This window comes from Tamandua tetradactyla, chromosome 3 (genome assembly GCF_023851605.1).
Source record: "Tamandua tetradactyla isolate mTamTet1 chromosome 3, mTamTet1.pri, whole genome shotgun sequence".
In the NCBI taxonomy this organism is placed as follows: domain Eukaryota; kingdom Metazoa; phylum Chordata; class Mammalia; order Pilosa; family Myrmecophagidae; genus Tamandua; species Tamandua tetradactyla.
In genome coordinates, this window is record NC_135329.1 from 188,393,853 (window position 1) to 188,410,088 (window position 16,236).

The 16,236-nt window shown below is 34.0% G+C and overlaps 1 protein-coding gene across 23 annotated transcripts in view; it reads right to left on the reverse strand.

The window, feature by feature from the left end:
- IKZF2 (IKAROS family zinc finger 2) overlaps window positions 1-16,236 on the reverse strand; it is a 154,922-nt gene that overhangs the window by 85,059 nt on the left and 53,627 nt on the right. The window contains exon 1 of one of the 23 annotated variants that reach the window (XM_077155013.1): window positions 5,150-7,071. The exons of the other annotated variants lie outside the window; for them this stretch is intronic. Within the exon in view, the coding sequence (XP_077011128.1) occupies window positions 5,150-5,288 (139 nt within the window). The 5' untranslated portion in view covers window positions 5,289-7,071. Of the gene's footprint in view, window positions 1-5,149; window positions 7,072-16,236 lie in introns of those variants that run through there. 23 annotated transcript variants of the gene reach the window in all.

Here is a 16,236-nt window from a genome sequence, read left to right on the forward strand (position 1 = left end):
TATATTTCTGTTTATATTCAAATTTTCCATATTAAAAACAGAAATATAAAAAAATAATAAAAGAAATCAATCCAGGAGCAACAATTGTGAAAATGCAAGTATAATTCAGGAAGAACCTTAAAAATGGTTGGAATTGAAATAAGTGATCAAAAGGAAAAAAAATTCTAACAGTGTTACAATGATATGAGTAAAATGCAAGTGATTAAGAATATGTATAGAACAAATCAGAAGAACTAAAAGTTTAGAAAGCACTTTTAATGAATTTCTTAAATTAAATAAATTTTCATGTATCTGGAGGCTCCTTTAAAAGAAACAATATTAATTTTAAAAAAGAGTAAGGAATTTAAGAATAAGTACATGGGTCAGCCACGACAAGAGAGAATCTGATGGTAATTAAACCACATTTTACGAAATATATCACTGACTCAGATTCCTAACCTAAATCTAGTAGCCATGATAATTATCACATAGATGGCAAAAGAAGGCCACTCACTACGTTCTTACCAGAATCCACTTAATAAGATAGAGAATGTTTGGCTCAGTCTCGACCTCTATTTCTTAAATTAGTCCTAATCACTAAAAATTCTTTATATAAAGTGTGTGTGTGTGTGTGTGTGTGTGTGTGTGTGTGTGTGTGTATGTGTTTAGTATTAGGCTGGGTATTTTTTTAGAATCAGTCTATTTAACCTGATAAAAAGCAATTATTGTTTTCATTTATTTATTCAATATTTATTAAGCCAGGTAGAGTCACAAGTTTAGAGACTAGAAAGACAAGTAAGAGAATTCTTGCCCAAGACAGGTAAGATATACGAGGCTTGAAGAGAGCACAAGAGATAGTCCAAGAAGACTCAGTAAATGTACAGTTAGCCAGCAGTTATACTAACAATCAACAGGCTGGAATACAAAGCTTCACTGAAATCAGGTATCAGTCAGTTAAAGAAGAAAAAAGAACAGGTATATGTGTATGAGTATTTCATTAGTAGATTCAATTCAAGTACGGCATCCTCAAAGCAGATACAGGACAGGTAATTGGCAATGATACAAAATAAAGAAGCAAAAGCCATTCATTCTTTTAAATATTTAGTGAACTCCACAGAAATCTAGCTGAGACAAAAAGTCAACAAACAATGAGAATGTGGTGTGATGGGTACACTAATTAATGAGTGGAATTAAATATAGGCGCTATAAAGGAAATGATGACCAAAATAGTTTGGCTGGTTACGGAAGGTTTCTCAAAGAAGATGACTAAACTCCACTTAAAATATGAGGAGAGATCTGCCAGGCACCTGGGTAGCAGGACAGCCAAGCAGAAGGAATATCAGGAACAAATGCAGTGAAGTGGTGAACAATGGTGTGCAAACAATTGGTGGTCAGGACCTAGGCATGGGAAAAGTGCAATTTAAGGGCAAGAAATTCAAAACCCTGGGAACAAACCACAGTTTCAGGGCTTGAGGAACTAAAGTAACAAAGTTAGACCAGGACTAACATTAAATGTAACTCTGAGCTAAACTGGTGAGCAACCAAATAGCTCCTCCCGGGGTTGGGTTCAGAATCTGAGTTCATTAAGGATACTCAGCCATTAAGGTAAGGCTGCAAAGCCAGGCAACTCATCAAATATATTTCAATAAGAACTAAACTATAGACTTAATATAAGAAAGGTCTATAAAGAACTAGTGGAACACTAGTTAACTCATAGTCAAGTTAAAAGCAAGTAATGCAGACTAGTTACCCAATAATCTTGAGAATTTTTAATTATTTTGGGATTTTGGATAAGATGCCATCAAATGGGAATTTATTTTCCTAATTTTGTACTACTCAGTGTAGCTGAAACAATTTATCACCAAACCCAACAACAATAAATATATACTGAAGGTATGCAATATAAAAATCACTGTGTTCGATTCTAGGTTTGGAGAACAAAATAAAAGATAAAGAATGATCCTTGTGTTCAAGAAGTTTAACAGCCAAATTAAGGAAATAAAACAGGCACCTAAAATACGAACAAAAATGGAGAACATGACAAGTGTTAAATAAGTACTTTATTTACCAATATATGTTTTCATTAGTTTATCCTGTGATACTGTGTTCATGACAGAAGTGATGAAATTTAAATAATAAGAATTCTAATAAAAAGAAGAAAAGCCCATTATGGAATCAGTGCTAGACAAATCCTTTGACCAATTTAATTCTAAAACTTTAAGTCAAAGGGTTTGGATTTTAATGCATTCATATGCAATATTCATGTCATTCAAATTACTTCAAAGCCCTCAGTATGAGACATGAAGGAATATTTAGAACACCTGAATTTACTTATGAAGAAAGAGTTAAGTCTGGTGAGTATGAGAATAAGAAATATCTACTTTGAATTCTACAAAAATATCAAAAGGGCGCAGGAAGTTTATTGACATTTGTATTGGATGAGGTTTTGGCTAATTAACTCATTTCATCCTTAAAAGGAGGGGGACATTTTCACTACATTCACATTTCAAGCTCTCCTTTATTCATTCTGAAGTGTGTTTGTAAAACACAATTTCAACAGAGAGGTTTTGTTTGTTTTGTTTTATTTTGTATTGGTACTTCTTTTAATGTTAGAATAAAGTTATTAGCAATTCACTTAGACTCTTAGAAAAGCATTTCAAATTTATTTTCCTATATATATCTGCTTATATAGTGGTAATTTTATACCTCTTATATTATATAAAGTCAATTTTCAAACTTCAATTAAAACAGGGCAAATAGGTGAAAAACTACTAGAAACTATAGCAGAGAAATATCAATATAAGCAAGAAATATTAAAATTAAATACTATCTAAAGGAATGAAAACACTCTGCTCTTATAGCTATTTGAAGTCTAAATAATCTAAATAAGCTCTAGTAGAAAGAACCCAAATTTTGAAGTACATCTGGCCTTGATTTAAATCCCCAAACTGACATTTATCACTTACCAATTTTTCAAACACATCTTTTCAAAGCTACAGTAAATTGGGCACATCTTTGAAACACAACCAACTTGATTTCAAATCCCAAACCTGCCACTGAGCAGTTGTATATCATAAGGCAAGTTAATCAGCCTCAGTTTCCCTCTTCTAAAATGTTGCCCTCTTTTAAAAAATTGAGATAACAAAACTATTTCCTAAATATACTTTAGGGATTAAATGACATAGAGCATATGAAATTAACTTACTCAGTACCTAGTACATAGGCAGTACTCAATAAACACTAGCTCCATTCCTCACTGCCTCTCCAAAGTATCATCCTAAAGTATGCTCACAGCAATATGAACTTAGTTCCTATAAGTCAATGTTTGAAAAGTGCTTAGTAATCCTTTGTATTATAGCTTGTTCAAAGAAATGAATGTATACAGATCTTGTAGAAGTAATAAAGTCTGCATCAAATATTTTTAAAGAATCATAAAAAGATAAAATACATGAACGAAAAAGTCATCCGTCACTCTAAGACAGGCAAATACCCGAGAACAGAAAAATCACTAGGGATGGTGATAGTAGGACTTCCCCTAACCTTAAGATCCTATCTCAGCAGGAATCATGTCTTTTTCAGTCACCTGATATGTTCCTAACATGAAGCACAATTCTTAGTACATAGCAGAGTGGTAATTAATTTTGTTATATGAATGAACAAATGAAGGAATGACTGTGCAAATGAAATAATAATCCACTTTTTCCTACTGAAAGTTAATGGGCTTCAATCTCAGGGAATTCTGTTTGCTATTCATTTGAAAACCTCTGGGGTTTATATCATTTAGAGGATAATGGGTTTCCTCCCTTTTCTTTTGTAATATTTTCTGAGTTCTGGAGTGAATAAATGAATGAATGAGTGAATGAATGCATGAATAACTGAATAAACTAATGAGTGAATAAAATATATATATATTTTCTGAGTTCTACACAGGCCAAAGATGTTGTGATGTGTATCCGTCACACGTGAAAAAAAATACTATCATGAATTTTCTACTCTAATCTGAAAAACAGCAAAATCATTTCCCTGGTTGAAGTCATGTCTTGCAACCTTTGCCACTTTTCACTGTTTTCCACCACACAGTACTACAGCCATCTCTTTGCTCATGCAGTATCCCTTTCCTTTGGATGTCCTTGTTTGTCCTCATTCTCCAGTTTTCATCATTCAAGGTCCAGCACCAATTTCTTTTCTTAAGAGAATAACCCTTTCTGACCAATTTTGGCAAAATCAATGGCTCCTATCAGAATATTAAATTTATGCCCTAATTGTAAGGGGAGTGATGTAACTTGTCTCTTTTTTCAATTAAATTGTGCACTGTGACCTAAAAACAATTTTATTCATCTCTGCATCCCAGAGACTTAACCCAGTGACTGGGAGGTACACAGCAATAGAAAATATTTACCAAATCAAACAGAATCTTTTCCCAAGTTATCTTTCTTCTTTTGTAATAAAAATTCAGAAATAGGCACTGTTGAAGGCAATTTTTAGTAAGCAGTTTTTAAAATAAAAAGGTGAGCTCAATGTGTTATTAAAAGGTGCTAAGTAGCAACTACACATTTTCCAGATTATATATTTTATCAAATAGGAAAGTTTCAGACACATACTAGGGTTATCAGCCAAATTTACCAGTAAGTAAGGTAAGTTAAGTAAGACTGATTTCTTAGTGTATGCACAGTATATTAACGTTAAATACTAACATAATTAAATAAGATTCCATTTCAATGAGGCATTGCTAAAAAAATTGCTTTAGGACTTTATTCACCATTTTCTTATTCCATAAACTATTTTTAAGGTGTATTTACAAAAGCCAGTAAAACTGTAGTTCATCAACCTAGACAAGTCAGCAGGGCTGGTTTCACTGGTGTAACAAAAGAATGAGAGAATGGATATCTAGTCAACAGAGGTGTTGCAGCATTAATGATAGGGAAACTGACCTGAGAAAAACACCTGAAACCCACAACATAATCTACAGAATGAGGACGACAACGTAATGTTGGGTCACATTGCTAGCCAATACAGTGCACTCTAAGAATGACCTTATCGGGTGTATATGCGCTGTATGTTTTGCTATGTATACACAACAACCAACTTCCATTCTCGGTTATCCTTAAGGAGGTTGTACCCTTGTTAATGATCAGTGTCAAAATCTCCAAAAGAGATGGACTTGACTCACTGGAAAATCTTGAGACTTTCGGGATCACTCTGGCCAACTTCTTAAACTTGAGAAGGTGGTGATTAAAAGTAAGCAAGCGGCTCTGTGGTGGTGAGATATGGGGTAAAGAATAATCGCTAACCCAAACTGCAGGCAACATCACATGTTAACTTCACCAAATAAAAGAACACAAAACTCTTTAATACAGGAATTATTGCCCCACTAAGAAAAGGAATTACTTGGACTTAAAAAAACTTTTGAATTTTCACCTAAAAACTATACTTGTAACCCTTATGCTCAGCAATGTTCCTCAGGATTTAAATATAACTCTGAATGTAAGCAAATAGAATCCAGGGAAAGAATCTCTGGAATGCTGTAGCTGCTTGAATAGTTCCCATCCTGTAAATACCTGCATCCAAAAAAAAAAAAAATTAAAAAGAAAGAAAAATAGCTGGGAGAAAAGCTGCAAATATTACTGAGTTATCAGTATTAGACCCTGAAAACAGAGTTTTAACGATGCAAAATAATATTTGACATAAGGTAGGAATCATGCCATGTCCTCTAATTTAATTCATAGGCAATTAAAAACCCACTTAGGGGTGACGGATGGTTCAGTGGTAGAATGCTCGCCTTCCATGCGGGAGACTCGGGTTCGATTCCTGGACCATGCGCCGGCCCCCCCATCAAAAAAAGCCCACTGTTTGAAATAACTACAAAATTATATGGAAACCCATGTCACATATGGCCAACAAGAAGCACAAGTGATCCTGATGATGTGGTATTAAATTAGTTCAGGTGAGTGTCAGGAGTAGGGCTATTTTTTCACACATAAACACTAAGCACAGAAGAGAAGTTTACTTTCCTTACGTATCCTTAAGGATGTCTGCTGATGGCTGGACTTGCCCAGCAGTAACTACAGAGACACCACTCCCCTCCACCTCCAACAATTACATAGTCGGGCATTAGTCCAGGAGCCCCTGGCTATGCTCAAACAAAGAATTTTAGGAATGGGGAAAGGAATGGCATATTCCCTAGAGAGGTTAATGCAGAATGGGGGTGAAGGAGGGAGGAAAAGAGGGCACTCTTCACATCCCTGTCAGTCAACTATCATTAACCATTATGCTGATGGAATAGAAGCCAACTTTATACTGGCTATATCTGGCTTTTCTCCAGGTTCAACACTATTGCTAAAGAAGAGATTATGGTTTTACTAAGTGATCTAACCTTTGCTCCTTAAAGATCTCTCTGTTAATGCAATAGGGAGAGATGCAACACAATATTCTCAGTTCTAAAATAAAAAACAACTCTGTAACACCAGTACACTTGAAGTAATAATCTTAGGTTTAAAAACAAGGGTTGGGGATGTCAAATTAACAGAAAACCTGAGCAAATTAAAAAAAGTCTTCTACAGAATGCATGATAAGGCCAACCCTCGTAGAGCAGAGAAAATGTTCTACCTTTTGCTGCATTTTGTCTCATCCTTTCCGTGAGACTTTGACTTGCATAAAGGTATGGGGGAACTTATAAGGCCACAAACAGTAACTCACATCAGTAATTATATTTAAAAATAATAACAGCTCTCAATATGTGCTTATAAAATTTGAAGTACTGATTTTAGTGCTTTGTCATTCTTTTCTATGAAGTGCAAAAAAGCAACCCATTTAAATATGAAAAATCACTTGCCATATATGTATGTATCCATTATCAATTATTTACACCCTAATTCCAAAATATTTTAAACAACTTTAAAAGTAATATGCTTTTTGTCAAAAATAGTAACAATAACTGAAGATATTTATTAGATGCTAATTACATAATAGGCACTGTGATCATCTGCCATCTTCATATCTTGTAGAAATGAATCTCAAATTTCATGTATTCAAAAAGTGCTGTTTACTTCATTCCTCTAATCTATTCCTCTACCAATCCTCCCCATATCAGTAAATGACGTCACTATTTACCCATTCATCGGCTAGCTTAAGCCAAAATTTATCAGTCATTCTCAGCACCTTTTTTCCTCACATGCCCCACCCAATTCATCAGCAAGTACTCAGGCTATATTTATAAAATATACTTGATCACTTATCATCTCCATTGCTTCTAATCTAGTTCAATCAACCACTGCCTTTCATGTAGACCATTTTCACGCAGATCTTCAAACATATCGCCTTGCTTGCACTATTGCTTCCTTCATCCACTCTCTGCAGAATATTATGAGTGGTCCTTTTGAAATACATCTCATCCCCTCTAACCCTTCCCCTAATTCGCACCTCAGACCACACTGGTCTTGCTGATGCCCAAATACACTGAATATGCACAGTTTTAAAATTCACAATAATGTTCCTAATATATCTTGATTTAGTAAATCTAATACTTTATGTAAAAGGACATTTTTTGCTAATAGATCTGGGGCCCCAAAATTAATCTCCACTCTCTTGCTCCCAATTCTGTTTGTAAGAAATTATGTGCATGACATCCCTTATTGTGGAAAGAGAAGAGGGAGAAAGTGGAACTCACAGTGAGTAACAGATGAGTATAGAGTCAAAAGTACAGCCTAGCTTTGGTTCTTCATTCAACTCTCTGCATAAAGGCATATGAGTATAGGGCAGGAATGAGGGTCAAAAAGTGATGAACTGTGTTTCATGAGAAATGAAAATTTGGAAAAGAGATTATGGCTAGAAACTGATCAAGAGATACTTCTTGATATTCTGGGTACTAGCAGAGCTTAAAGGTCAGATGAGGGTGACACAGAATTGGGAGAAGACCCTTACCAAAAAAAAAAAACCAAAACACAAGAAGCCACGTATGGCATCCTCGACATGGACATTGTCTTTCTCTCGACAGGTGGTGGGAAAATGCTTTTACCAGTGAACTTCCTGAGCTGTAGATGTGGACACCTGGGAGCTAGGGAGGAATAGCAGGCAGTGTTAGTAGTGACAGTTACGGTAAGATAATGGTTTCTGAATATATGTGAAGTAATAGTGGACTCCCAGAGCCAACCAGGAACAGCAGGAAGAAACTAATTTCCATGAATCAGGCCAGAGAAGCTGGGAGCAGGGAGCCCCCGCTACCTCAACTTGCTCACTAAAGCATGTGTCTTTATGTGAAAGTCAAAGGCCTATGGTCTACCTATAGATGAAGCCCCTTTGTTTTTTCCTTTTCAGCTAAGCTTTCTAGTGACGAATAGACGAACATGATCTTGTGTGCCACTAGCTCCGACTCATTTATTTTGGGTATTTACATTTTCATTTGACCATACACAGGTAGAAGAGAATGCTACAATGAAATGGTTTTATATCATAGTCCATTCTCATCAAGAAATCCGCCAATTTGAAAATCAAAGTTTTCAAAATTAACATTCTGTCACTTTTATTATATAAACTAAAAAAACTATCTAAGGATTCTAGAAAAATATTTGACACACAAGGAAGATCGATATTACTTTTTTTCTTCACAGAGTATTCTAATGTACCATTGCTAAATGAAAGCAATTAAGTGATGTCAAAAATAGAATTATCAACAGCCAGTTTTCCAAAAATGAGAAAACAATTCTAAGATTTTAATATTGACAAAGAGCAAACAATCATCATACCCCAAATTTCAAAAAAGAGGCTACAATCACTTTCATGTTCAATCTAGTCCTTCCCAAAAGGGATGACTAGTGATGGTGTAAAAGACATTAGACAAAGTTTTAAAACACACACAAACACCTTCAACATATGTGCACATGTGGATAGAGCCTTGTTTATAAGAATCTCCAGTTTATCTGGAAATGAAAAAGTGAAATGACCAAATATTTTATAAAACTTACAAGGGAGGATATGATTATAGGATATGTGAAGTCACAGAGGTGGAAAACACACACACACAAACACAAACACACACAAGAACATAATACTATAAGAAAAATCCTCAAAGGTCAGCAAAGGCTAAAGAAGGGATGGAAGTGGAGCTCAGTTAGTAGTTGAGATGATCAAACTAAAAATAGCATAGACCCAAAGACTAAATATGGTCCTACTCTTGGAATACACAAATCTAGCAACAAGATGATCAAAGAGAGAAGAAGAAGAGAGAGAAAAAGAATAAACAAAGCAAGAACTAATGGCTACGTTACTTTAAGCAGGAACACATCTGTATGAAAATCAACACATGAGGGTTTAAGTATCAATAAGATGTTATTAATCATTAAAGGAATAATTGGACAATCCAGTCACAAAAAGAAAGAATGGATAATGCTTTCAAATGCAGGTTAAAATGTGTCCCAAAGGTAATTTGGTGACCAGTGGAGTTTCCAACCCTTTGAAAATCTCATTACATTAAAAAAAAAGAGGACTTTAACAGCTGACTTACCTTGATGAGAATTCTTCTGCTTAAGCTAATAAAATAAGAAAATAGCTAACTTGGTAAACCATGCTTACTATCAAAGAAAAGCATTAAATTTTATATTGCTAACAGAAAGTCTGAGAGAAAGTGACTACAACATCTATTAATTCTAAGAAATTAAAGAAATGATTTCACATCTTGATACTAAAAAAAAAAATCTAAAATTTTATTGAAATAAAAGAAGGCATGATTCACTACACAAAGAGCCTAGAAGATGGTAGGACTTAGCCATTCTGAATGGACAAATGAAATTCTGAATGGACTCACTGAATAATCATAATGTATGAAAAAGAAAAAAAGGCAGAACCATCACGAGAAATTTATGCTATACTAATAGCTCATTGACAAACTAAGATTTAAATATTCCTTGTAAAAAAAAAACATAGCAGCAGTTTCTCATAACTAAAGTTGAATGAAAAATAAGAAATTTTGATAGCAATAATATAATGAAGAGTAAAGCTAAAAATGAACTGAGTTTGCAAATAATTGGGATTATTTAATAGTTTTTTTGTTTTTACACTATGCCCAGTGGAGTATTATTAAGAGAAGAGAGAAAATTGAACCACTATACTTATCTCCAATAAGGCAGACACAGAAGAGTGATAATAAAGGAAGATAATAAAAGAGCACCTGACTATTTAAAATGATTTCAAACATTCAGACATCAAAAGAGATATATTTCAGGGACCTCAAAGGAGATGCAGGTGTGAGCAAGAGACTATGCAAAAGTCTTTCTGAAATACCTCAGAGGACAGGAAAGGTTGATGAGGTGGGATAATTTTATAATTTGGGGAGGCAAAGAATGTGAATTCTGTAAGTCTCAGATAAGTAGGTTTGTAGTGAATCCCTGAAATATTAGTAAGAAAATGTTTGCATAACAAATTTTTAAAAGATATGCTCTAATATGGGTTCACTAAGAATAAAACTTTTTAAAATTTCTGATGGAGTTATTAGACTGGTAAGAAAAATGTGAACTTAATTAATCGTGAACATAATTACATATTTTGAGAAACCTCTCATAATATACTTAAGGTCAAAATGGAGAAATATGCAGTAAATAATATGAGAGTTAGGTACATTCATAACAGGTTGAATAACCACACCCAAAGGGCACTGATTAATAAAAATACATTAACTTGAAGTGAGGTCTCAAGTTGCAATGCCAGAAGTAATGCTACTGAAAAGAGACTGGAGAGAAACATGCCAGGTATGCTTATCAAATGTATGGATGGCAGAGATGACAAGGATACCTAAACCCCTGAATAGCTGAGTTTTAATTCCAGATATCATCTACTGAGGAAGCACTGAAGGAATTGGGGGTTTTGCAGAAAAAAAAATGGAACAAGAGAAGAAAGATATAAAAGCTCAAGGCTCAATATATGGAAGATGTAGGATCAAAGTACCTCTTGCAGGAAAGATTTGAGCTCAATAAAAGAAAAGCAATTTTCCCTCCCTCTACCTCTCGAGTTCAAATGTTCTCTTACCTGAACTGGTCTCCCCATATCCAGTAATTCCTGAGGTCCTCCTCGCTTGCATTTTCAAACTCATATTCCAAAAAACAGCTAAAGCCATCTTTAATAAACTGTAACCATAATGAACTGTGCTACCATTTCAAAGTACAATTATGGTCATTTTTACATTCACTATAATTGGCTTGAGTTTAGTTAACATATCTCAAGGTGGGATGATAAGCACTGATTAGTCCGCTGCTCCCAAGGCTACTGTTTTTATTGCCTGGAAATGCTGGTCCCCTCTTTGATGGTATGTTCCTGGCTCCCTGTTCAAGCCACAGTAGCTTGATGATCCAGTTTCTCCTCATCCCCAGCTCAGGCAAAGGTGCTCAATACCTGGGCTTCCTCTATGGTTTATACTACCATTATCAGCTATTCTTCTTTAGAGCATCAACTACACTGATGTCAGCATCTATACAACTTTCCAGCATCAGATCCATGAGTTCAAAAGCACTTCTCCTGAATGTTGACCCCCAGCCTGAGTTTCTACATTCTACCCTTAAGTAAAATTTTCCTTAAGGTATTTTTTTTATTTTGCATTAATTTTTTTAAACTTTTTAAAAGATTGTATAATATAACATATATACAAAGCAATGAAAGAAAAAAACAGTAGTTTTCAAAGCACTCTTCGACAAGTAGTTACAGGACAGATCCCAGAGTTTGTCATGGGCTATCATACCATCATTTCAGATTTTTCTTTCTACCTGCTCCAGAACATTGGAGGCTAGAAGGAATATATATATTTATTATCATCACTTTTTTTTGTGAAAAATAACATTTATGCAAAAAAAAGCAATAAATTTCAACGCACAGTACAACAACCAGCTATAGAACAGCTTTCAGAGTTTGGCAAGGGTTACAATTCCACAATTTTAGGTCTTTACTCCTAGCTGCTCAAAGATATTGGAGACTATAAGAAATATCATTATAATGATTCAGCAATCATACTCGTTTGTTAAATCCTGCCTTCGCTGTATAACTCCATCACCTTTGATCTTTCTCTCACTCTTTAGGGGTATTCGGGCTATGGCCATTCTAACTTTTTCATGTTGGAAGAGGCTGTTGATAATATAGGATGGGGGATAAAACTAGTTAGTATTCTGGAAAGGCTGGGCCCTCTAGGTTTTAGGACTTATCTGGTCCAGGGACCCATCTGGAAGTTGTAGGTTTCTGAAAAGTTACCCTAATGCATGGAACTTTTGGAGAATCTTATATAACACCCTAGGTATTCATTGCATTTAGGATAAAAATCTAAACTTCTTCCCCTGGGCTTCAAAAAAATGTACATCCTATAGCTCCTTTCTACCTCTCCAGACATATAATGTATCACCCTTCACCTTGCTCACAACACACTAGGCCTACATGCCTTCTTTCATTTCTTTGATGAATAAATCAATAAAAATCAACTTTCTCCTAACTTAGAGCCTTTGCACACAAACACTGGGTCCTGGATGCTACTCTTAGTATTTCCCTCCTTACCTATTCTTCAGCTTAAATCTTTCCCTACTCTAAATATTAAACTGAGGCCCTGGGACTCTTTTCCATTATACACCTGTTCTTCTTCCTTCATAACACCTTCATAAATCATTATTGCACGTTTATATATGTATTTACATTTTTAATGTTTCCCCCCACCTTAGACTGCAAGCCTAAGACAAGGTTCTGTCTGTTTTGTTTATTACTGCATAGCCAGCACAGTGCCTGGAACATAGTAAGCATTCAAGAAATGTTTTATTAAGTGGCTGAAGAAATAATTAGAAATGTGCAACAACAGAATCACCAGCTTTATGGTCTTGGAAAAAAAAATCTTCATTGTACCTCAGAGGTTTTGCAGAAAGGACTCTCAAGTAAGGAAGAAACAACAACTATATGACATCTAACTTTCTAATTCTTGAAGTAATTCTTTGTAAGATATAGAGGGCAAATATATGGATTCTAAAAAGAGGCGAACATTATAATCTGGGAAGTTAGTAAAAGTTTCAAGGTGAAATTGCCTGATATATAATTGAAATAGAATTTAAAGGAATGTTTCACTTGAAATGGTACAAGACAGAATTTCAGAGGCATGAAAATGAACAAAGAGAAATACAAAAAGGAAAATGAGAACCTTGTATAGGAAGATCAATATGACTTCATACTGAGAGAGGCATGGAATAACAGGTTAAGCAGACATGGTAAGGTCAGTTGATAATGGGTTTGAACCGAGTTCTAATTTCCATCTCTTCATTAGGTGAGTGATGAATTTAAGGAGATTCATCTGGCTAAACTGAATATGCTAGGAGGAAAAGTAAATAGCCAGTAAGGGGCTATTAACCTACCATAATAATTATGGAGCTTGAAGTAAAGGCAGGGGTGATCTTCTATGTAAAAATTACATAAGTTGATAACAAAATAAAGAAGCTGAAGTAGCCACCAAAAAAAAAAAAAAAATGGAGAGAGTTTGACAAGGTGCTACCATAGCTTCTGGGACCCAGATTTGTACTTAGTAACATTAGCAACAGCTGGAGGTACCAGCACTGTCCCTGGGGGCACAATCTTCCCTGAAGGAATCTGGATCCCCATTGGCCTTGGAGAGGACCTCCATGGGAAGGTGGAGGCTGGTACACATGAGCTGCATCCGGTGATTGTCAGTTGATGGTATAGCAAGCACCAGGGAGGGGACTTGGGGAAAGGGATATTTCTCTAACTCTAAAAGAGCCTCATACTCTAAACTTGATATGAATTTCATATGACAGAAGTTTAATAGCCAAAGATCAATACAAAGAATTGGCTTTAAAAATGTACTTTTCCTGGATTGGTCCCAGGTTTCGGCACCAAAAAAAAAAAAAAAAGGTACTTTTCCATTTTCAGAAATCAAGTCTGCCTACCTCCCCACCCCCAAGATAAAGCTACTGATAATCACATGTAGAGTTTGATATTTTTTTTCTTTTTCTGATTATCAGAACAACAAATCATTATAAAAAATTTGAAAATATACAGATATATAAACCAACACTTACAAACTTCTTCCTACTTCTAACATTTTAGCATTCTTCTTTCTGGTGTTTATTTTCTCTTCAAGGAGAGTTGAGACCATATTTATATAAATAAATAAATTATATATTATTATTTTCAAGGTTAGTTGAGATTATATATATATAAATAAATTATAGCTACAAATATACATGATATATATTATTTATCCTATAACAGTCTAAGCATTTTCCAAGTCATTAAGAAACTCCTCATCAATATAATTTTTTAATTCTACATAATACTTCATCATATGGAATAACCATAATTTATTAAGCATGGCTTCCAAAATATAATTTCCAATAATAATGCTTCAGTGAGTATATTTATGAATAAATCTGTCTATATTCCTTGATTAAAGTCTTAAAAGAGACACTATCAGGTAAAATGTTATGCAAATTATAAGGCTCCTGATAAATACTATAAAATTTCCTTCCAAAATGAGGCACCAATTTATACTTCCAGGAGTACTGCATGAAAACATTAATCTTACTAAACCTATATCACACAGAATAATCTCAGTAATTTTAATCTTTTTTAATATCCTGTGTGAAATATAGTATTTTAGTGTTTTAATGGGTATTTCATTGATGGGAAATGGAAATGAACATTTCTTCTTTTTTTCTTATTTTTAAAGCATTATAAAGATGAGCTTGTTAGCAAAGCTATTAAATGCCGAGATTAAAAAAAAAAGCAAAAAACAAAAAATGCCAACTTACTTAAAGTCACTGAAACTATTATTATCTTTACATTTTAAGACCAAGAGATAATATAATGAATATGCAGTAAAATCAAGGCTGATGGCATACTTTATAAGATTCTTTGGCATATAATTACATGGCTTATTGTTCTAATTAACATAACTGGGGAATCGTTTTAGATGTTCAAGTTAACTATGGTGGTTGTAAAAATTATGCAGTAATTGGAAATAATCAGATTTACAACGTAAATTGATTCACAATATTTTAAAATATTTTATAAGTGAATAGTCCTATCCAAAGAATTTAAAGTAAAATTCTATCTCTGCTATACTTACCAAACAGATAAAATAAAAATAAAACTATGGATAGATAAGTAAATAATTATCTGTATTAAATATTGCCAAATCTCTCTCTCTGGACTGTTGTATTACTTTGTTTACTTTGTTCCTGCAAAAAATATTTTAAACCCCAAGTTTCATTCCTGATTTCACATATCCACAAAATTAGTGCAGGTGAGTGACAACAGATGACTTTTAAGATCAATCCTACCCATGATATTACATGACTTAGTAAAATTAAACTTAATTAACAATGTTATTTCCATTTCCTTCACTCTCCTCCCCCCATTCTTCTCTTCTTCTCTTATATATAGCTGTTGTGTGTGTGTGTATATATATATATATGTATATATGTTGTGTATATATATATATGTATATATGTTGTATGTATACATATATATGTATATACAACGTATATACATATATATGTATATAGTTGTTGACAAGTCAATTATTTTATTGAAACATTTTTACATTCTATTAATGGTTGAAAGCAATCTTCCAAAGTATGGGATCACTTAAAGAACCCTTTCCAATTCAATATTGGAAAACAAAAGACAGTACAAATTACAGAGTACTTTTTACAAAAGAGATTAAAATAGTTAATATCTAAATTATCTTCAGAAAATCCTAGAAGTTAGGTCAGCTATATTATTCCATGCCAGTAATTCTAGACCTTCATTGTACATGAGAATTATTTGGAAAAATTCAAAAATAATTATAGATACCTGAACCCCACTTCCAAAGATTCTGACTGAATTGGTCTGTATTAAATTGGTATTTCTTAAACATCCCCAGATGATTCCAATACGCAGCCACAGTTGTGAACTGAACTGATCTATACATTACTTAAGAGGAAATAAGTTACAGAGGTGTAGAGTGACTTGTAAAAATTTTATAAAGGAAACCGATGAAGAAGCTGAGACCAGAATCCAAGTCACCTTTTTTAGGATAATAAGAAAACCTCACTCTAGAATTAAAAAAAAAATTAGGTTTCTGATATTACATAATCTGGACATTATTCAGGCAGGCATCACATTTAATTTGCTAATCTGCATTTAGTCTAGCACAAATTGCTGAGAGCCAACAAACGGTCTCTGCCACAATTTGGTCCTTCCATCACACTACCTTAACTGCACAACTAACATTTCCTTTGCTTCTTA